This window comes from Cinclus cinclus, chromosome Z, assembly GCF_963662255.1.
Source record: "Cinclus cinclus chromosome Z, bCinCin1.1, whole genome shotgun sequence".
NCBI lineage: Eukaryota > Metazoa > Chordata > Aves > Passeriformes > Cinclidae > Cinclus > Cinclus cinclus.
This window is the reverse complement of record NC_085084.1, coordinates 32,325,213-32,342,327: the sequence shown is the minus strand read 5'-3', so window position 1 is coordinate 32,342,327 and position 17,115 is coordinate 32,325,213. Positions and strand designations below refer to the sequence as shown.

The window sequence follows — 17,115 nt, the reverse complement described above, 5'->3', positions numbered from 1 at the left end:
TTTAGCACTTTTCTCCATCTGCAAAAATGAAGGTAACAGTAACTTAGTTTGCCTCATGTGAGGATTCAAGTAACACACTGAAAAAGCCTGTGAAGATGTAAAGAGGTCTGTAAATGCACACCAACCAATTATACACATCTGCTTATATGTGCAACTTATGTGCATAGTGAAGGTGGCATGTAAACTTGCAATTTGTATTTTCCAGGTAGATTTTTAACAATTTTCAGATCCTATCTACAAAATCCTCATGAAAAAAAGAAGCATCCACTGACACCAAAGTATCCAGATTAGAGGCCTTAATGAGAACAGACTGAGAACTGTGTCACCACCTTTCACAATTCAATGCCTGAAAGAACCTGGCAGAGTGGAACAGCTGAGGAAAGTAAGTTTCCTCACTAGTAGTTTAACATAATCTTTCATGTCTCATTGAAATAATCACGCTTTCTCTATTTAATACATTAAACTTCCTCTACAAAATACCTGCATTGAAGGAAAGAATATAATTTCCCAGAAACATATATCATATCATTTGGAGCTATGAAGAAAAAGAGCTAGGAAACAGGATGGTGTTGTCCTTGTTGTAAAATGCCTGGGGCAAGCTCTGTGCTTCCAATAAATGCAGAAACTCACTCATCGAGCTATTAACCTAACAGCATGTGAAAACTACTTCACTGACTAGTTGTCAAAGTTACCATTCACTACAGAAAGCTCCGTATTTTAGCCCTCCAACAGTGTTTCAGAACACACTGATTACCAGACATTCCAGACACAAGGGTGTTACTGGCAGGTGCTATGGAGTTTCCCCGTGTGTTAGCCAAACATAAATCAGGCACAAAGCTCTGGATGGTGGACTTCTCCAGCTGGATGTCAGAATCCTTGCCTCATTCTCCACCTCCTTCTTCAGAGGTGTCTGTGCACACAGACCACCCAGCAGACTAGCTGCCCTCTATTAACTTTCCCCTTAGGATTCACATGTCTTTTGAGTTACTGTATGTCCCCCAAAACATGCGAATCAGCTTCAGTTTCAGCAGAACGACTGACTGTCCTTCCAGAAGGTTTGCTATTTGAGCTGATTTGTCAAGAGGAATTCACTGCTATACAGGAATCATTCTGTTGCTTTCTCAGCCGTTCTCCTGATTTTGAATGGATTAGTTATTGGGGTCAAGGGTGGTCCCTGACAATACTTCTCAGCGTTCTCAGATATCAGGGCAAAAGTGCCAAAAATAAAAGAAGAGTGATACAACGACCACGACTTAGAAACATAAAACACTTTAACAGTAATGAAAGTAAATGTGGGACAAGGGCCAAAAAATCGGAATACAATAATCAAGGAGACAAAGTCTCTTTAGCAGCCAGTGGTCGAAGGGAAAGATAAAGGGAGGTTTAGGGTATAAACACGGGGCATGAGAAGGGGTGGAGTTGAGGTTAAGGTCCAACGAGTATAGGGGAAAGTGGTGCAGAGGTGGAGTAAAGCAAGGTAGGGTCCAATGGGGTGGGCTGGGTGGAACACTGCATCAACTGAGGGCCAATGGGGATACAAGGAAGGGAGAATATTCTAGGAACTGGGAGTGGTGATAATTAATTGGGAAATGAGGATTAGGAATATGTATGAGGTATTAACATAAGCAGTCCTGTAACTCTCTGGAACTTTTCCTGGGGTCACCACAGCTAAACAAATGCCTCCCACGGTTTAGGGTTGGGGAATAATTCTTCAGTGACAGTTGCCTGACCTGGAATATTGGTCAGGCTGGCTCTCACAGTTAGCTACCCTAATGCAAGAGGATGCACTGAGATAGTCACTAGTCACTGTCTGCTCTTGTCTGTGACTACATACCACACTGTTTTAGGCTTATTCCTTTCTTCAGCCCTTGTGCTCTGCCCCTACAACACTGCAAATTCTGTAAGATAAGCCATAAAAAGCTGTGCACTCTTAAGTTACAAAGGTGATTTAATAAAAGCCTAGAGCCAGCCAAAGTGTGTGCCTCAGACAAGGATCCTTGTCATGAACAGAGATACCCAGCTGTGTCCACAGGACTAGAAAACTACAGCTGGCTTGTCCACTGCTGAAAGTACATGAAGGCAAAAGCAGCATTTACCAATTTTAACTGATTGAGCATACCAAAGCAATTAGGAAGATTTAGGCAAGCCACACCAGGGGATGTAATTTCTTTCCACTACTGCATTTCATGAAGTATTTTGTGTTCTGATATAAAGTCCAATACAACATCAGGTACTACTGATTGGTTTCATACTAGTGCTTCTAGGAGCTCAGCAGAATGAAAATACTATGGAAATAGGGAGAGTAAAAACACATATGGTAGGAAACCACACATGGTTTTACAGGCCAAGCTTCTTGGGTTAAACCAGAGCACTTTCCAGAGCCTATAGTAGTGGGGAAATGGTGGGTGACTTTGAAAATCAAAGATGTGAAAAAAAAACCTGTCTAGTGAAAGATGACAGAGCTAAGAAACAAGCTGTGGTTCAGTTCTGTTAGTGCTTCAGTACATCTTTGACTCTTTTACCTCCTGTGTTCTTGAGAGACTACAACTCTGCTGTCACTCAGAAAACCTGATCTCACAGCGTTAGCCTAGTCAGTCTGTGAGCTGCTTCAAACCCACCATTCGGCTCTGACAGACTCTCTACACCAGCCTGTGGCGAGTGGAAAGGCCAATTTCTATTGTAGCAAATGAAATAAAATAACTTGACTCATGTATGTTGAGGTACACAGGTCAGCACTGTATTACAAGCCTTCAGTTTTTATGTGATCAACTTAGTGGTTACTGCCACAAGCAAGACATTCAGACACTTCCTGGTTCACATGTATTTTAACTAATACTAATTTGAATTTGAACATGCAATTCCAAGAGAAGAAAGGATTTTGCTGAAGTTACTGTATATGGATAGAATAATGTGTCCAATACTAATTAATAGTAAGCAAGGAGTGGCAAGACAAACTGATGTGTCTAACAGTAACTGCTCAAGTCTTTAATTTCTAAGATATGTGCTTCCACATCTGTAATTTGTGTATTTGACAGTTAACCCTATCTACACATATCACCAAGACCCTCACAACTGCAAGGAATAATTTGAGACATTATAACTTTAAAGTATCACAACAGCTGCGCTCATTCTACCCCCTCCCCATTTGAATACCTTCATTCTTGAGCTCAGGCCCCGAATTTCCATAAGCAGATCTTTCAATATCCAAGGTGAAAACAACACAGCAAACAACTGTTAAGTCCTTCTGTGGAGCAACTACAACTTTCCAAGGGAGAAGGATGATTGCTGTTGCATTGCCTAGATCATTTGTGGTATGTACAATGATACTGACATTCTGTAGTTCAAATTTTAGCACAGACTTCCTTTAATGTTAAATTCAACTCAAATATAAAATCTACACTTTTCTGCTGCATCTTCTTTAAGACCTTTACCTTTATGTTTCCACGTTGGATAGATTCATAGCTGCCTCTTTTACACTGAGATTTGCACATCTTTTTCTTCAAAGCTTCTAAGATATGCAGCTCACACTGCAGAATATTGAACAATCAGGATAATTTTGTATGGTAATTTCATATGCACTCTTGGTAATTAAAAAGAAAAAGCTACACAGAGCCAACCACTGAAATAGAAGTGACTTCTTTCCCCACTGCCCACAAAAGCCATCATCATTCCTCTGACTCATCACATCAGAACCCAGGAAAAAAAACCATATGGTACGAATAGTTCTTGTTAAAATTTCACATCTTTAAGCTCCATTAGGCTGAGTTCAGAAGATTCTCCTTCCTGAAAATGTTTCAGTATGCTCCAGTTTCTGCAAATGCCCATACTCAGCTGAGGTATATGAAAGCAGTGGCATTTTCCTCATACCTGCACCCATCTCTTGTAATTGTTCCGTACTCATGATTACTGCAAATATTAACAGTGAAATATGAACAGATAGTTCAGTAGTGCTTATTGGGTCCAGGCAATCTCTTGCATACAGAAACAGAACACCCTAGATGTCTCTAAGGAAATGCCAACAACAAACCTGGAAACTTCATGGGACAGCTAAGGATAAAGGACATAGCTCCTTCAAATAGGCAGCAGTTTAAAAAATGCTTTCTAATTTACTGTTCTCACCTAAGTTTTCCTGTTCTTTTCTGTTTTCTAAAACTTGCTTCCAGAGGCAAAGCAATCAATGTAGTAGCATAACTGTACAAGCAAAGCTGTGGAGATACAAGAAAGTCTATGTAAAGACTATTTCTCACTGTAAGTTACGTTTTCCTGGTAGCACAATCACAGTTACAAAATAACTTACCTTAAAATCAATAGATTTTCTTTCAGCAGGAAGCTGGAATTGTTTACGAGAGATAAAAACACCAGGAGAAAGGACTGAATGAAAATAAAACACAGCGAGTCTTTAAAAAGGCATGACTAGAAAAATTTGACCTTTTAAATGGAACTGTCTTTGCAGACAGCACTTTCCATCTGAAATGTAAAGAGAACTTTTGACTTTTTATTTTGTCTGTAAAAAGACTGTTAGAAACATTCGCTTTTTCCCCATTTTAATTCATTTTTCATATTTCACAAGGTAAGAGGCAAGCACACTGTAACTAAGGACTTGAGACCAGATGAGACTAAAATGGCAAACAGTACACCAAAAATGTTCCTGCATAGGAGAGGGTGGGGGAGGAAGACTGGCTGACGCATTTCACAAATTCGTGTCTGCTCTGATGGACAGAAATAATTCTCATTATTAACTACAAAAATCATACCTGTACATAATAAAAAGAAACACAAATGCAGACAGATTGTGCATCTCTTGGTGATTCCGGTTTGGACATTTATTTAAAGGAAGCACTGAAACAGGGAAGAGCAAACCCTGTGCACTTCAAACTCCAAGAAAAGTCTTGCATTTGACTTTGACTCGACAGAGGAACAGAAATAAGGGATAAAAAATTTTCAACACCACTTCTCCATCTTTAGAGCTCTCACTCCTGAATGGCATTTGCAAAAACCCAGAAAAAAGTAGGTTTTAAGATACATAAAGAAATTAAAAGGTCCGACAGCATCTACTACGGACAAAAATCAGATCCTGAATTTCTGAGACAAACAACATTCCTCATTCTGCCTCAAGTCGAGGTAGGACAGGAAGAATAAGATTTCCAAATGCAGAGTCTTGAGTTATGAAGTATCCTGAGGAGTGTGCATGTGCATGCTGGAAAGATAAAAGCATTTGTTAAAGCATAACTCCCTGCAGCACTGGCACAATCTAAGACTTCTTGGTTTCTGCAGCATTAATTATTCCTTCCTCCCAGTCTGCTCCTTAATTTTAATATTCAAATTCAAAACCAGCATTTTAGATAAGCCACATCAGAATAGGGCCCATCAAGACAATTAACTTGGACATTTTCTGCTGCTCGTTTCAGCAAACCCCATGGAGGTAAAGCAAATTAGTTGTGCCTGATTGCTCTTCTCTGCCTAGACCCCATGTTTCCACTTCCACTCCCTTTCATGACCAGCTTGCAAGTCTTGGTTTATGACAGCTGCTACATGGAGTGCCACCATACACACTCCCAAACACAGGATACCAGGATTCTGCTCATGTGATGTAGATACATGCTTGCTCACATGAGGGAGGCAGCAGCTATATGGCTCTGGAACACCTTTGTGAAATCCTACATATCCTTTCCCAGTTCAAAGGCTGGACTCCAGCAAGTTAGATGTCCTGCATATTCCCTCCCTCCACGACTGGAGAAGAGCCCTGCTGGATCTCAAATTTAGCCTGAGCCTGCACTATTCCCTTGGAGTGATCAAGGCCAACTGCCACAGTGAGCTGCAGCAGCAACAGCACAGCCAACAGGCCAAGGGGAGTTACCTGAGCTCAGTCTGAGATACAAACTGAAGGGAGTTCAACAGAGACACAAAGAGGGGTTGGTTGGGTGGAGCTCTCCATGCCTAAGAACATGTTTCATCATAACAAAAGACTTCACTTATGACAAACACAGAAATGTGAGATACCTAATCTCTAAAAAGTGCTTTCCAATATCTCTAGGAGCACGGCTGCTATCTGAAGGGATGCATATCTAAAACAGAGCCAAGCTGAACCCTGACTGTATCAGCTCACCTGCAGTGCAGCCTTCTGTTGTGCTGCAATGTGCTGTTGCTCAGCATGATCACGAAAATCCTTATTCAGAGGTGATCTTGTAAGTGCAATGCTGCAAGAAAGAACAAGATAGTATGACACAGACTGCAGCCAAAACATGTGATCTTGCCATTCTAGCCATGGATACCATGACTTCCTGAGCTCTCATTTCACTCATGGCTTGACAATTGTCAGTTACTGTTTGGAATAATTATTTGTAAATATAAAAAAAAAACAAACAAAAAAACCAAAAACGGTAGATGGTAGATGGAATGACCACAGCTGTATCATCTGAGCTACCTATAAACAACTCCTGCCAAACTAAACCTCAAGTCTATTGTGGATTCTGCCCATGGGCTGAGTCCCACTGAAGTCAATGAAACCACTAGGGTAGAGTGTTAAGACAATGCAAGGAATCTCTAAAGCAATTTGGTGCTTATACCACTATTCAGTCACCAAGTGACTGTTCTAAACAACTGTGATAAACAGAAGCACTAACAAGAGCTCTGCAGACTTCAGTATAAGAACAGGTCTTCGGTGGGAGGGAAGCAGTTCACTACCTATGATAAAGGAGCTTCCTATTGGTGTTAACTGAAATAATGATTCCTAGGTAACAGCTTGCAGTACCTAAAACTGATGTAGCTTACCTATCTCAGTACAGCATAAGGTTTCAAATGACAACTTACTTATGTTTTTTCTTGTCTTTTATACCTTAGAACTAGTCTGCCTCCTTAAACAAAAAAGAAGACATAAAAAGCACCCCAACTCTACATAAGTAACATGGAAATCAGGTGAGGGCTGCCATTAGAACTGTACCGTAAGACAATTCTCAATTACCTCTGAAGTTGTCACTGGAGACTGCTGCTGAAAACGCTGCTTCTACCAATCACAGAGACACAAGGACAAATGACAAGGACTCCAAGCAAATTCATGAACTGAATTTTACCAGCAGTTTCAGTGTCAACAGCTGATGCAGTAACCCAGTTTTTGAGAAGCAGCCATGATGCTCATAAAAAGATCTACAGCCAAATCTATAACGCATAACAAAAGCTAAAACAATTCAGAAAAATTTTTGCTTATGGCAAGTATTAAGATAAGCCTCACTGCTGGAGAGGAGTACTACTCAGTTTATTTAAAACACAATATTTTCAGTGATTTTGAAGGCAGCTAAATTGCATTTAATCTGCACCATCTAATTTTTCAATATGATTTCTGTAGGTAAGCTTAAGGCTCCACCATAAGCTGACATTTTTCAAAAGTGGTATTGCTCTGGGATACAGGATTTTCACATTCCAAGGTCAGAAATCAACTCATTCACCTTTATGCTGTCCCTGCCACTGTTGTGCTTCAGGTACATCAAACTGTTCTGGCCAAGTTTGCACAAGTTTTATGGTCTCAATTCTGACAACTCTGTGGTCCAAGACCTTTGGCACAACATCAAAAAAACTGTCAGCTTCTCAAAAATCACACATCATCCCACCATGCCAAAGCAGAGAGTCTGACTGCTGCATTGTAGGTTCCACCCATCTCCACCTTCAAAACTAGAAAATTCTAATTCTGCTCACTAGAATACAGTGTTTTATTTCCTTAAAGAAAAAAAAAGAGAGTAAAAAAGCATTCCCAAAGCTCTGTCAGACTTATAATGAAGCACGGAAACACTGTTGCCAAGAGTCAATACGTAACAGTATGATATTCTGATTTTCTTTCCAACAATTTTGCTCAAATAATAACCACATACAATTATTATTAATAACTTCTTACCTCACTCAGAAGTCTACATCAGGCAATTTCAAGTATTCTTGATGTTTTTTGACATTAATGAAAGAATTAAAAGTGCCACAGAATCTCTTCAGCGAAATACATGGGCAGCACTCAGACTGTAGTCAGAGCATTTGACTCTTGCACAGGTGTTGTGGGTCACACTGTGTCTAGAATGTGGCACTGCACTCACTTCATGCTAAACCAAGTTTAAGGATCTCAATTTCGCCACAAAAATTATTGTGTGATTTTCTAGTTACTGATTTATGACAAAAATCTGATCTCCTTGTCTTGTATGGGAGAAATCCCAGGAACAGCCCTTCAGTACAGATTAGATTATTACACTTTATGGTGTAGAATCATCCCTACAACACAGCATCTTTCACAGGATTATCTGCTGCAACATTAACTGGCTTTGTATTGCTCCTAGGGAGTTCCAAGAATAACTCATGCCTGCTTTAATTGTTCTTCTCTAAGCACACAGAATCCTGAATCTAATGGTCTGCTACTTCGATTCCCTAGAGCATTTCAGCTTATTAATGAAATGTTTTCTCAGTGTCTGCTTCCTGATTTTTCTTTATGCTAGACTTAATACAATTGAGTAAGCATATCGGCTTCTCTCATTCTCAAATGGAAATTATATAAGCCAAAATTAATGCTATGTAAACCATTTTAAATACTAGTATGTTCCTAAAGAGCAATATCCCTCTGCCTTATTATTAAGGATGTCAGAAAACACTTCTGTTAAATATTTATACAAGTTTACAGCTCACTAGCTGTTTGGCTTTTTTGTTGATGTAGTCAGTGATGTCCAAACAGGTCTAAGAACATAAAATACCTGGCTCCAGGGTGATTTGTGGAAGACTGGTTTTGCATAAGTAACTTTCTCTTCTCCTTGTCTAGTTCTGCCAGGATTGCAACCCTATTTTTATTCTGGAAACCTGGTGAGAATGACAGAAAAATATTAGAGATATTTTACTTCTGTGGCCCAACTCTAAACCTATGGAATTAGAAGTACAAAATTACTGTAAGATCAATACACTAATCTTCAAAGCTTTGTACTCATTTGAAAAGACTGGTATTAAATAGGCTTCATTTTTCAGCATGCAGTAGCTTCCATAAGCTATCATGCATATTAATACATTTTAAAATAGAGGCTTTTAACTCAAGTTAGATCCTATCCCTTCCCAAGCCAGCTCTGGAGCTAAAATCAAGGTTTACAAGCAAATAGCTGCCTTCCAAAAAAAAGTAGACTTACCAGGTTCTAAATTTAAAAATTAGTCACTGAATGTTCAACCCAACAGTAACAATGGAGTTAATATACATATGGGGCTAAAGTTCTCATGCCAGAGAACTCAAACTGCAACACAAGCATTATATATGTAACACATAAGAATGAACAAATCACTAAGCTTGCACATGTGTTTACACAAACATCTTTTACTCAATCTATGAAGAGGAGTTTAAAAATACTGTGTTCCTACACACACTACCCTTATTCTGAGTATGACCAAATGCCGGAATAGAGAAGCAAAATTAAACTATTAAACTGTCTGTACACCATACAAGAATGTGGCCTCCATTTGCTTTCATCATTCTTCCAAGGAGACCTTAAATGCTAGAGAAGGGGTGACAAAGTAGGGTGACTTGAGAGAATTTTAAAAATGCCCAAAATAGCTGCCATCTCTGTATTTTTCAAAATTGCCCTCTAAATGCAAACATGGTGAAACTCCTTTACCTACACAGGACTCATATAATAAAGGATCTCACTGCAGCCCTCAAACAAACCAGATGCACAAGCCACTGCTGTTGCCCAGTATGCCCAAACAGCACAGCTGAGCACAACAGCTCTGGAGCTGACTCTTACTCTATGCCACCAAGGACACTCCTCATGTCAGAAATACATACTTTTTGAATCTCTGATTTGCTGCTGTTCTATGCATAGCAAGCTATGACAACATCATAAAAAAAAAGAAAAAAAAAGTCAAGTTCTTGTTTGATTTTCTCCACACAAAAAATCCAAGATTCCCACTGGAAAGTGCTGCGTGCTGTGCTCCTGCCCTGACAACTGTCTCAGCGACAGCAATAAAACACAGCAGCCCACAAACTGTTAGGGAGGCCACATATGATAACTCTCAAGGACAGTATTAGCATGTCAAGGTAAAATGATTTATTTTTGGTGGCTACACTCAAATTTCATTCTTTCACAGACCTTGTTCTGATGCTCAATTACATAATAAAGTATTCCTTTCATCTTAATGAAGGAGACAATTACCACAGAGAAACATTCCACTCTAAATAACAGTTTGCATCTGTACTGCCTTGTTTTCAAAGTCTCACCTTTTACTTCTACCATGCCTAACATACACACCCATAAACTTTATTGTCACGAGAGTTCTCAAAAGGAGCAGTCTTTTGATTATATTATACTGTACTATGATTTTATGTAAGATCACCCACAATAATTTCAACACTCTTTAGTAAGTTTTTCAGTTACATTTAATGAAGTGGTACTTTCTGCCCACTAATTTCTCCTTCCTGTAGGATTAACTCCACTTAAACTCTGCTTGATAAGAGTATTTATTCAGGCCTTTGATACTTCTCTGCTCTTCTGGTACTGTACACTATTTTGTTTTAAGACACTGGACTTGCAATGAATTTGAAACCTTAAAACACAGCTGACATACAAAGGCTTAAAAATCTTGACAGAAACTAGGATTTAATATTTCTGAGCTGCAGCCAGCCCAGACTTCACTTTCCTATAAATTCTGAAAACAGTGTGTGAATAGGGTGACTGAATCACCTCTTATAGGGTCTGATCTAAAGCAACCTTGTTTGTATGCTCATTCTATGCAATTTTAATCCAAAAACCTTGACATATTACTCAGCATCAGTCTAATACTGCTTGCTTATCCTGGACTGTATAAATTTAAGTGCACGTTTGGTATTCAGAAGATATGATGATTAAGGAAAAGAAAAAGGAGACCACTTTTTAATATAAGTTTGTGATATAAAAAAATAAAGATTAAATATGCTTAAATTTATATGAAGCAGATGGTATGACTCAGGAAAGCCTAAGACATTGTAAATGCTATTTTTAAACTGTGATCAGAAACTGTAGAAGATTCTGTCTTCTATTTTGAGTCTTGTTACAGTATCTTGTGGAAGAAACTCTACAGGCATTCAGAAGAAACCCAAGTATTTTTTCTTTTCTTACACGTCTACTAAGAGCTTTGTGGCTTTTTTGTTTGTTTGTTTGATTGTTTGTTGGTTGGGTTTTGTAAAATCAGTATTTTGCACTAGAGTTCAGACCATCAGCAACCTGCTGTGCTGAAAAAGTCAGCTGTTTAAGAGAATTTGGTATTGGTAAGGAGAAAAAAGCCTGTTTAAGAAAGTGGAGGAACACATTCAATACATAAGTTAGCTGAGCAATTTGATACTCTTGCATGTAAACATCTTCAACATGCAAAATAAAGCCTGTTCATTTAAAGGTTAACAATGGAGGGGGTGGAACATTAGAAATCCAATTTATGGAGAAATTCTGGCATTCCTAAGAAGCAGTTAACCATATCTGACAATACACAAGCAAGACTTTCATTTAGATTCTTCACTGTCGAGGAACCCAAAATGGTTTCATAAAGACTAACTTGAAACTTCTACAAAAAGAAGTTTCCTGCTTCAATTATAAATAAGAGTAATTTTTCTTCTGAAGATCTGTCTATTCTGCTTTCTTGTACTAAAAATCTGGACATGGAAAAATCAAAAGCCATCCTTAGTACAGACCAGATTCTCATCTGTGAAAGCAAGCGCAGATTTTCAAATACAGGAACTTCCTAATAGAGCTTTGAATTTAGACCTCCCTAAACTGGGCTGAGTTTCACTAGTATTTTAAGTTCAAGCATTTTGAATATTGCAGTTTATCAATATTTTTCTCTGCTTTGCTGACATGAGTCCTGACACCAATGACCCATTCAAGGCAACTAAACAGATTAATGGCAGTGTCAGGTGTCAAACCGAGCTCCTAGATCCTCAGATTACTCTCTAATGTAGCAGGTTCAGGACATTTAAAATTTAAACCTTTCTGACACCTCTACTTCTGATATCAAGCATTGTATCTGTGCAGCACTGGAAAGATTACTTGCACCTGTTTCCTGCACATGAAAGGCAGAAAGCCAGAGAAAGCTGTAACCTTGCTGGGTGATGCCGGCAGCTGTAAGAGCTCACAGCAAGCCTCTCTCCTTAACCTAATCTCAACATTTTATCTACCATCCTGTCTAACCATTACCTGTCTCACTTAGCTGTTCTACCTAACTCTGCATGGGAAGCAACAGCTTTTAGATAAATTACCTTTATATATTTTTAGTTTTTTGCTTGTCACTGATTATCTTTTCCTTGATTTGTTGCTTCAAATTCACAGCACTTTTTCTTTCCAAGATGTGCAACAGCACTAAAGAGCCCTCCATGACGTTGTGTCCAAGATAAACTTTTACTCAGAAAATGTTTTCAAAGCAGTGTCAGCTCCAAGCTCTGAGCATTGAAAGGCACTGCATTTTGTCTGCTCAATTCAGAAAGGATTTAAAGCAATTTCTTCACTAAAGTGCAGCATGTTTCTACAAATGGCAGTATTCATGAGGTGAGGCGGCACTCCCTTAAAAAGCAGAATCTAAAGATGAAGAATTAAACACATACCACTTGTAAAAAAATGGAACAATTCCATTTGATGTCCTCTTCTGCTTATGATGACTGCCATCTCAAAATATCACCTAATAGTCTGCTGCATTCCAATACTCTCAGTAACAATTTACATCTGCACATGCTTTCATTTACTTTGTGTGACAATGAAACAAAAGGTGTCCTGGTTATTCATTAAATTAAGTTGAACTACTTAAAAATGCAGTATTTTGTCTGTGCCTCCAGAAAACAGTTACATATGTAGCTGAATGTGAGTAATTGACAGCTTTATGGTTGCAAAGTTCTCAAGTACTACGCTTACACACAGAACAGACGCAGATGGGGAATAGCCAAATGTGTAGATGATGATGTAATCCAATGCAGAACAGCACAATCTTTCTTTTCAGACTTGGTGAACAGAGTCAAATCTAGCTGCTTAGAGTGTGCTATGTGAATGCCCTCACACACCTTTAGGCCAAAAGCATAAATAACTTTCAGGATATAGAGACTAGAATTGCTGTAAGTCTGAAACTTGAAACTTTGTTCAGATTTCAAGAGCTTCTTCTTCCAACATATGAGAACTCTTACTTTCTGAAAGGTTCAGCCCTGTCCAAAGCAGGATCTGTATTTTTTTTACCCTTGGGGATCAAAAGGAAAATTCTGTCCTGATCATTTACCTTCTCTCATGTTAGAGGGCTTCCTCTATGAAGACTCACACATGGAGGGGTTAATTCAGTTACACACAATGTATGCTCTCACCTTGCTGCACACAAGCAAAAGCATTACATGAGAGCAGTCTGTTGAATGCATGCTGCCTAAGTACTGTGAAGTATTGTAGTAGAACAGTGTACTCCTGAGCACCTGGAAGTACTTGCTGTATAATTCAGAAGCTTTTCCACCCCTCCAAGTGTATCACTCCAGTCAATGTCCACATCTGGCGGACAATGCACAGCATGCAGAAGATCTTCCACTGCTTTTAAATGCCACAGTCAGTCTTGTGCCATCAGTTCCATGTGATACTGATGAACTGAAGTAAGGCTTTTCATTCACTTCTTGGCTTTTCTGCACTCATATGCAGCTGACCACCAAGAGTGCTTTTCTGAGAGGCCAATGAATAAAAGTTTGGTCCACAAAACTTGACTTTCATCGTCCAAGTTTGTAATCAGTGGAAAACTCAAATTTTCTCCTAAGAGAATACCTCACGCCAGTCAAGGGAAAAGCAGTAATTCAGCACAAAAAATTCCCACCACAGTCTACCTGTGCAGAAGGCTAATGTTTAATTCATCCTTACAGCTCTGCCTGAGTGTGTCCTACCATTCATAACCCTTCTGGTGAGCATTTCAGTAAACTTCTATTCCTTTTGCCCAAGTGAAGAGAATGGATTGCTTGAGCAGTACTAATATATATGCCACGAGGTAACCTAAAAATGCAGTGTTTCTCATAGTCCTTTTCACTACTAGACTGCATCTACCCAAGATAGAAGTCCTGAACCGCTGTTTATATTTACCTGTTCCTCACTAATTTTCCTAGTTTGTACTATTTATAGGCTTATCTGGTAATTAAATTGATAGTGCTTCTTGTCTGCTTAGTGCAAACAACTTTCATATGATAACTATACAGTTCCTGGCATTAAAATCCCACCTTGCAGTAAAGCAACATATTTAAGAAAAAGCAGCTTTTAACTCTCTATGACAACATTCTATTCCTTTCAATTATGCTGATTTGGTATGCACAGAATAAAAGCAAGATTTACCACTACATACCAAAAAAACTTTGTCTCAGTTAAAATTTGCAAGCAGACAGGTCTGCAATCTGCAGTACTCCTCTCTCAGCACCTCACAAAATCTCAACAAGCATTCCAGAAACTACCTCCTTTCCATCAAGTAGTGAGTAAAATCTGTGGTTTGGACCCACATGAGACGTATGATACCCATTAAGTATCATTCAGCAACACCCAGGTTTGCAGGACTGCTTGAGATAAGGACACAAACAGATCTGCAAAAAGTCTCCACTTGCTGGGAAACAGATCCCAGAATTCATTTCTCATAACCAAGTAAGGGAAGAGCCATTCTTGAGAAGTTTTTCCTCAGCTCTTCCACTTAATGAAAAGCCTCAGTTCCCCTAAGGTTTCCAGAAAACACCTCTAGAGGGCGATTTAAGATCCTCCTTCAAATTTACTGGGTGACACCCCCAGACCCTCAGCCACCGCTAAAGCACATGGACAGATGGACCATTACTACCATTATAATTTAAAGGATGCACTTGAGAAGCATCTTGGTATAAAGGAACACTTCATTATGGTTACCATTATGGTTTGAATTGGCTTTCTCTCCTAGGCCTGGCCACTTGCTGCCTGTGACTGATATTCCTGTCTGGGTCTTGCTGCTCCCAACATGACAAAGAATGCATTTGACTTCTGTATTTGAAATATGACGTTGAGTGCAATAGCTGTAAGTCATGTTCAATGCCAAGTGTTGTAAGTGCCTGAAATAAACTTCAGGAAATGATCACTGTACCACGGACATGATAACAGGCAAAATTCCTAATCCTGAGCACAATATTATGCTAAGTAATTCAGAGCTCCCCAGCCATCAGTTGTCTTTTTCAACCATTAAATTCAAATATACCTTGTCCCAGAATTGCTGCCATTCTGCTGCTTTCATCCCCACCTCTCTTTCCTTTCCTCATCTTTCCATTAAAAATACACTTGCAGTTACAGTGACTTCACTGATATTTTGCATAATCTTTTCCCTTTAATACTTAAGATTAAAACCTACCTTGTCCTGAAGGATTTGCTGCCATCCTTCAATTTTCAGCCCTTGTTTTATTCAGCTGGAATTTAAATCTTTTAACCCCCACAAATATCTGAAAAACAGGCACAGTAAAAGAGCTTGGAATTCAATCTGGCAAAATAAATAAATATGGCAACTGTTAGAAAGCACAAGCCAAACACAGCATGTATGTTGCTTAAAATGTATTATACAATTTATATTGTTCTGACTGGAAATTTGGCTTGAAATATCAAGGACTGTGATCAATCTTTTTTTTTCAGATTCTAGTGATTTCTATAAGTAGAAGTGCTAGTAATTTCTTGTAATTTCTATTCTAGTAAAAATAATACATATAATTACTCATGCACTTATTTTCCCAGTTGAAATTCTTCTTGACAAGGTATGTCAGACTACACTTAAGAATCACACTGAACATTTGTAGTCCTTAAAAGCTGCAGCCTTGGAAGAACCCAGTTTAGGTTCTAACTCAAGAAAAACTGATTGTTTGAGGAGAGGCAATTTAGATCCTAGATACGAGGCCAGCCAAAGTTGGCGGCAGTTTTGGCAAAACAAAAAAGGAGGCCTGCTCCTCGGTCATACGTCACCTCGGACCACCATCAACATCTGTTTCCATCAAGGTGCCAGGCTGTGAAGTGCAGTGGCGAAGAGCTCTGGCTCAGGCAGGCGGAGCCGAGGGATGGGAACGCTGAATCCTGCAGGAAACGTGAAGCAGAAACCAGTCACACCTCCACAGGAGACCAGGTCATTGCTACGCCCTGGACCTAAGGGTCTCTGAGCAGCAACACTGCGGTGAATTAGTAACTCAATGACAGTATTAATTAAGCGCAGTGACAGTGGCCGGGACGGTTTCTCCAAGAGCCGTGGATGGCCTGACCCACTCTCGCCGCTGCCAGCCTCCCCCCGACACGGCTCGGGAATGGGCTCTCCCGCTCGCCTTTTCCTTCCCGCCCACAATAGACGGATGGCCTCCCCGGCTCTCCCCGACCCGGCGGCGATGCTTCCCCTCAGCCCGGCCGGCCTGGCTCGAAAACCCTGCAGTCCCGCCCGCCGCCCACCTGTCCGAGGGCGCGGGGCCCCGGCTCCGTCTGCCCTGCCCGCCCGTCCCGGAGCGCGGCCACGGCGCCTCCGCCCACTGACCGTGACGCTCGCAAAGCGCGACGGCGCCCGGGTCCGCCCTCACCCTGCCCGGGTCCGCCTCTCACCCTGCCCGGGTCCGCCTCTCACCCTGCCCGGGTCCGCCCCCAACCTGCCCGGGTCCGCCCCCAACCTGCCCGGGTCCGCCTCTCACCCTGCCCGGGTCCGCCCTCACCGAGCCCGGTTCCGCCTCTCACCCTGCCCGGGTCCGCCCCCACCCTGCCCCGGTCCGCCCCCACCCTGCCCGGGTCCGCCCCCACCCTGCCCGGTTCCGCCTCTCACCCTGCCCGGTTCCGCCCTCATCCAGCCCGGGTTCGCCTCTCTTCCCGGCCCCCTCTCACCCTGCCCGGGCCCGCCTCTCTTCCCAGTCCCGCCCCTCTCACTGCCCGCACCTCCCCTCTTCCTTCCTGTGCCCTCCCTTCACCCTGCCCGGGTCCTCCTTTGCTCCTCCGCCCTCTCCTCTTTCTGCCCGCGCCCTCCTCTCTTCCCGGTCTCCCTCCGGCAATTGCAGCTCCCTGCTGTCCGTGCCCGCGCCCCGGAGGGTCGGTGCTGTGCGTGTGGAGGCGCAGGGAGGCAGGCAGGCCGCGCGGGGTGTTGAGTTCAGCGGAAAGGCAGCGTTTGCCTGGGTTCGCTCCT

At 41.1% G+C, this 17,115-nt stretch overlaps 1 protein-coding gene across 2 annotated transcripts; it reads right to left on the bottom strand.

Annotated features, from left to right (window-relative positions):
• Positions 1-4,552: 4,552 nt before the first annotated feature.
• On the bottom strand, positions 4,553-16,476 carry INIP (INTS3 and NABP interacting protein). 2 transcript variants are annotated; one of them, XM_062513275.1, is made up of 6 exons: positions 16,401-16,476; positions 15,930-16,037; positions 15,331-15,418; positions 8,721-8,823; positions 6,107-6,197; positions 4,554-5,197 (listed from the first exon to the last, which is right to left on the bottom strand). In XM_062513275.1, the coding sequence occupies exons 3-6, from the start codon at positions 15,353-15,355 to the stop codon at positions 5,102-5,104; spliced, it is 315 nt and encodes a 104-aa protein (XP_062369259.1). In that variant the 5' UTR covers positions 15,356-15,418; positions 15,930-16,037; positions 16,401-16,476; the 3' UTR covers positions 4,554-5,101. The 2 variants fall into 2 exon arrangements, with proteins under 2 accessions (XP_062369258.1, XP_062369259.1); XM_062513274.1 differs by lacking the exons at positions 15,331-15,418; positions 15,930-16,037; positions 16,401-16,476 and adding an exon at positions 15,181-15,241 and having other exon boundaries at positions 4,553-5,197.
• Between the last annotated feature and the right edge of the window lie 639 nt (positions 16,477-17,115).

Coding starts and splice junctions, on each gene's coding strand:
- INIP (XM_062513274.1), bottom strand. CDS start 15,241: ATGAGGAAAGGAAAGAGAGGTGGGGATGAAAGCAGCAGAATGGCAGCA. Junction 6,198..8,720: donor ACAAATCACCCTGGAGCCAG/GTATTTTATGTT, acceptor TCTTTCTTGCAG/CATTGCACTTACAAGATCAC. Junction 5,198..6,106: donor AACAGAAGGCTGCACTGCAG/GTGAGCTGATAC, acceptor TTATCTTTCCAG/CATGCACATGCACACTCCTC.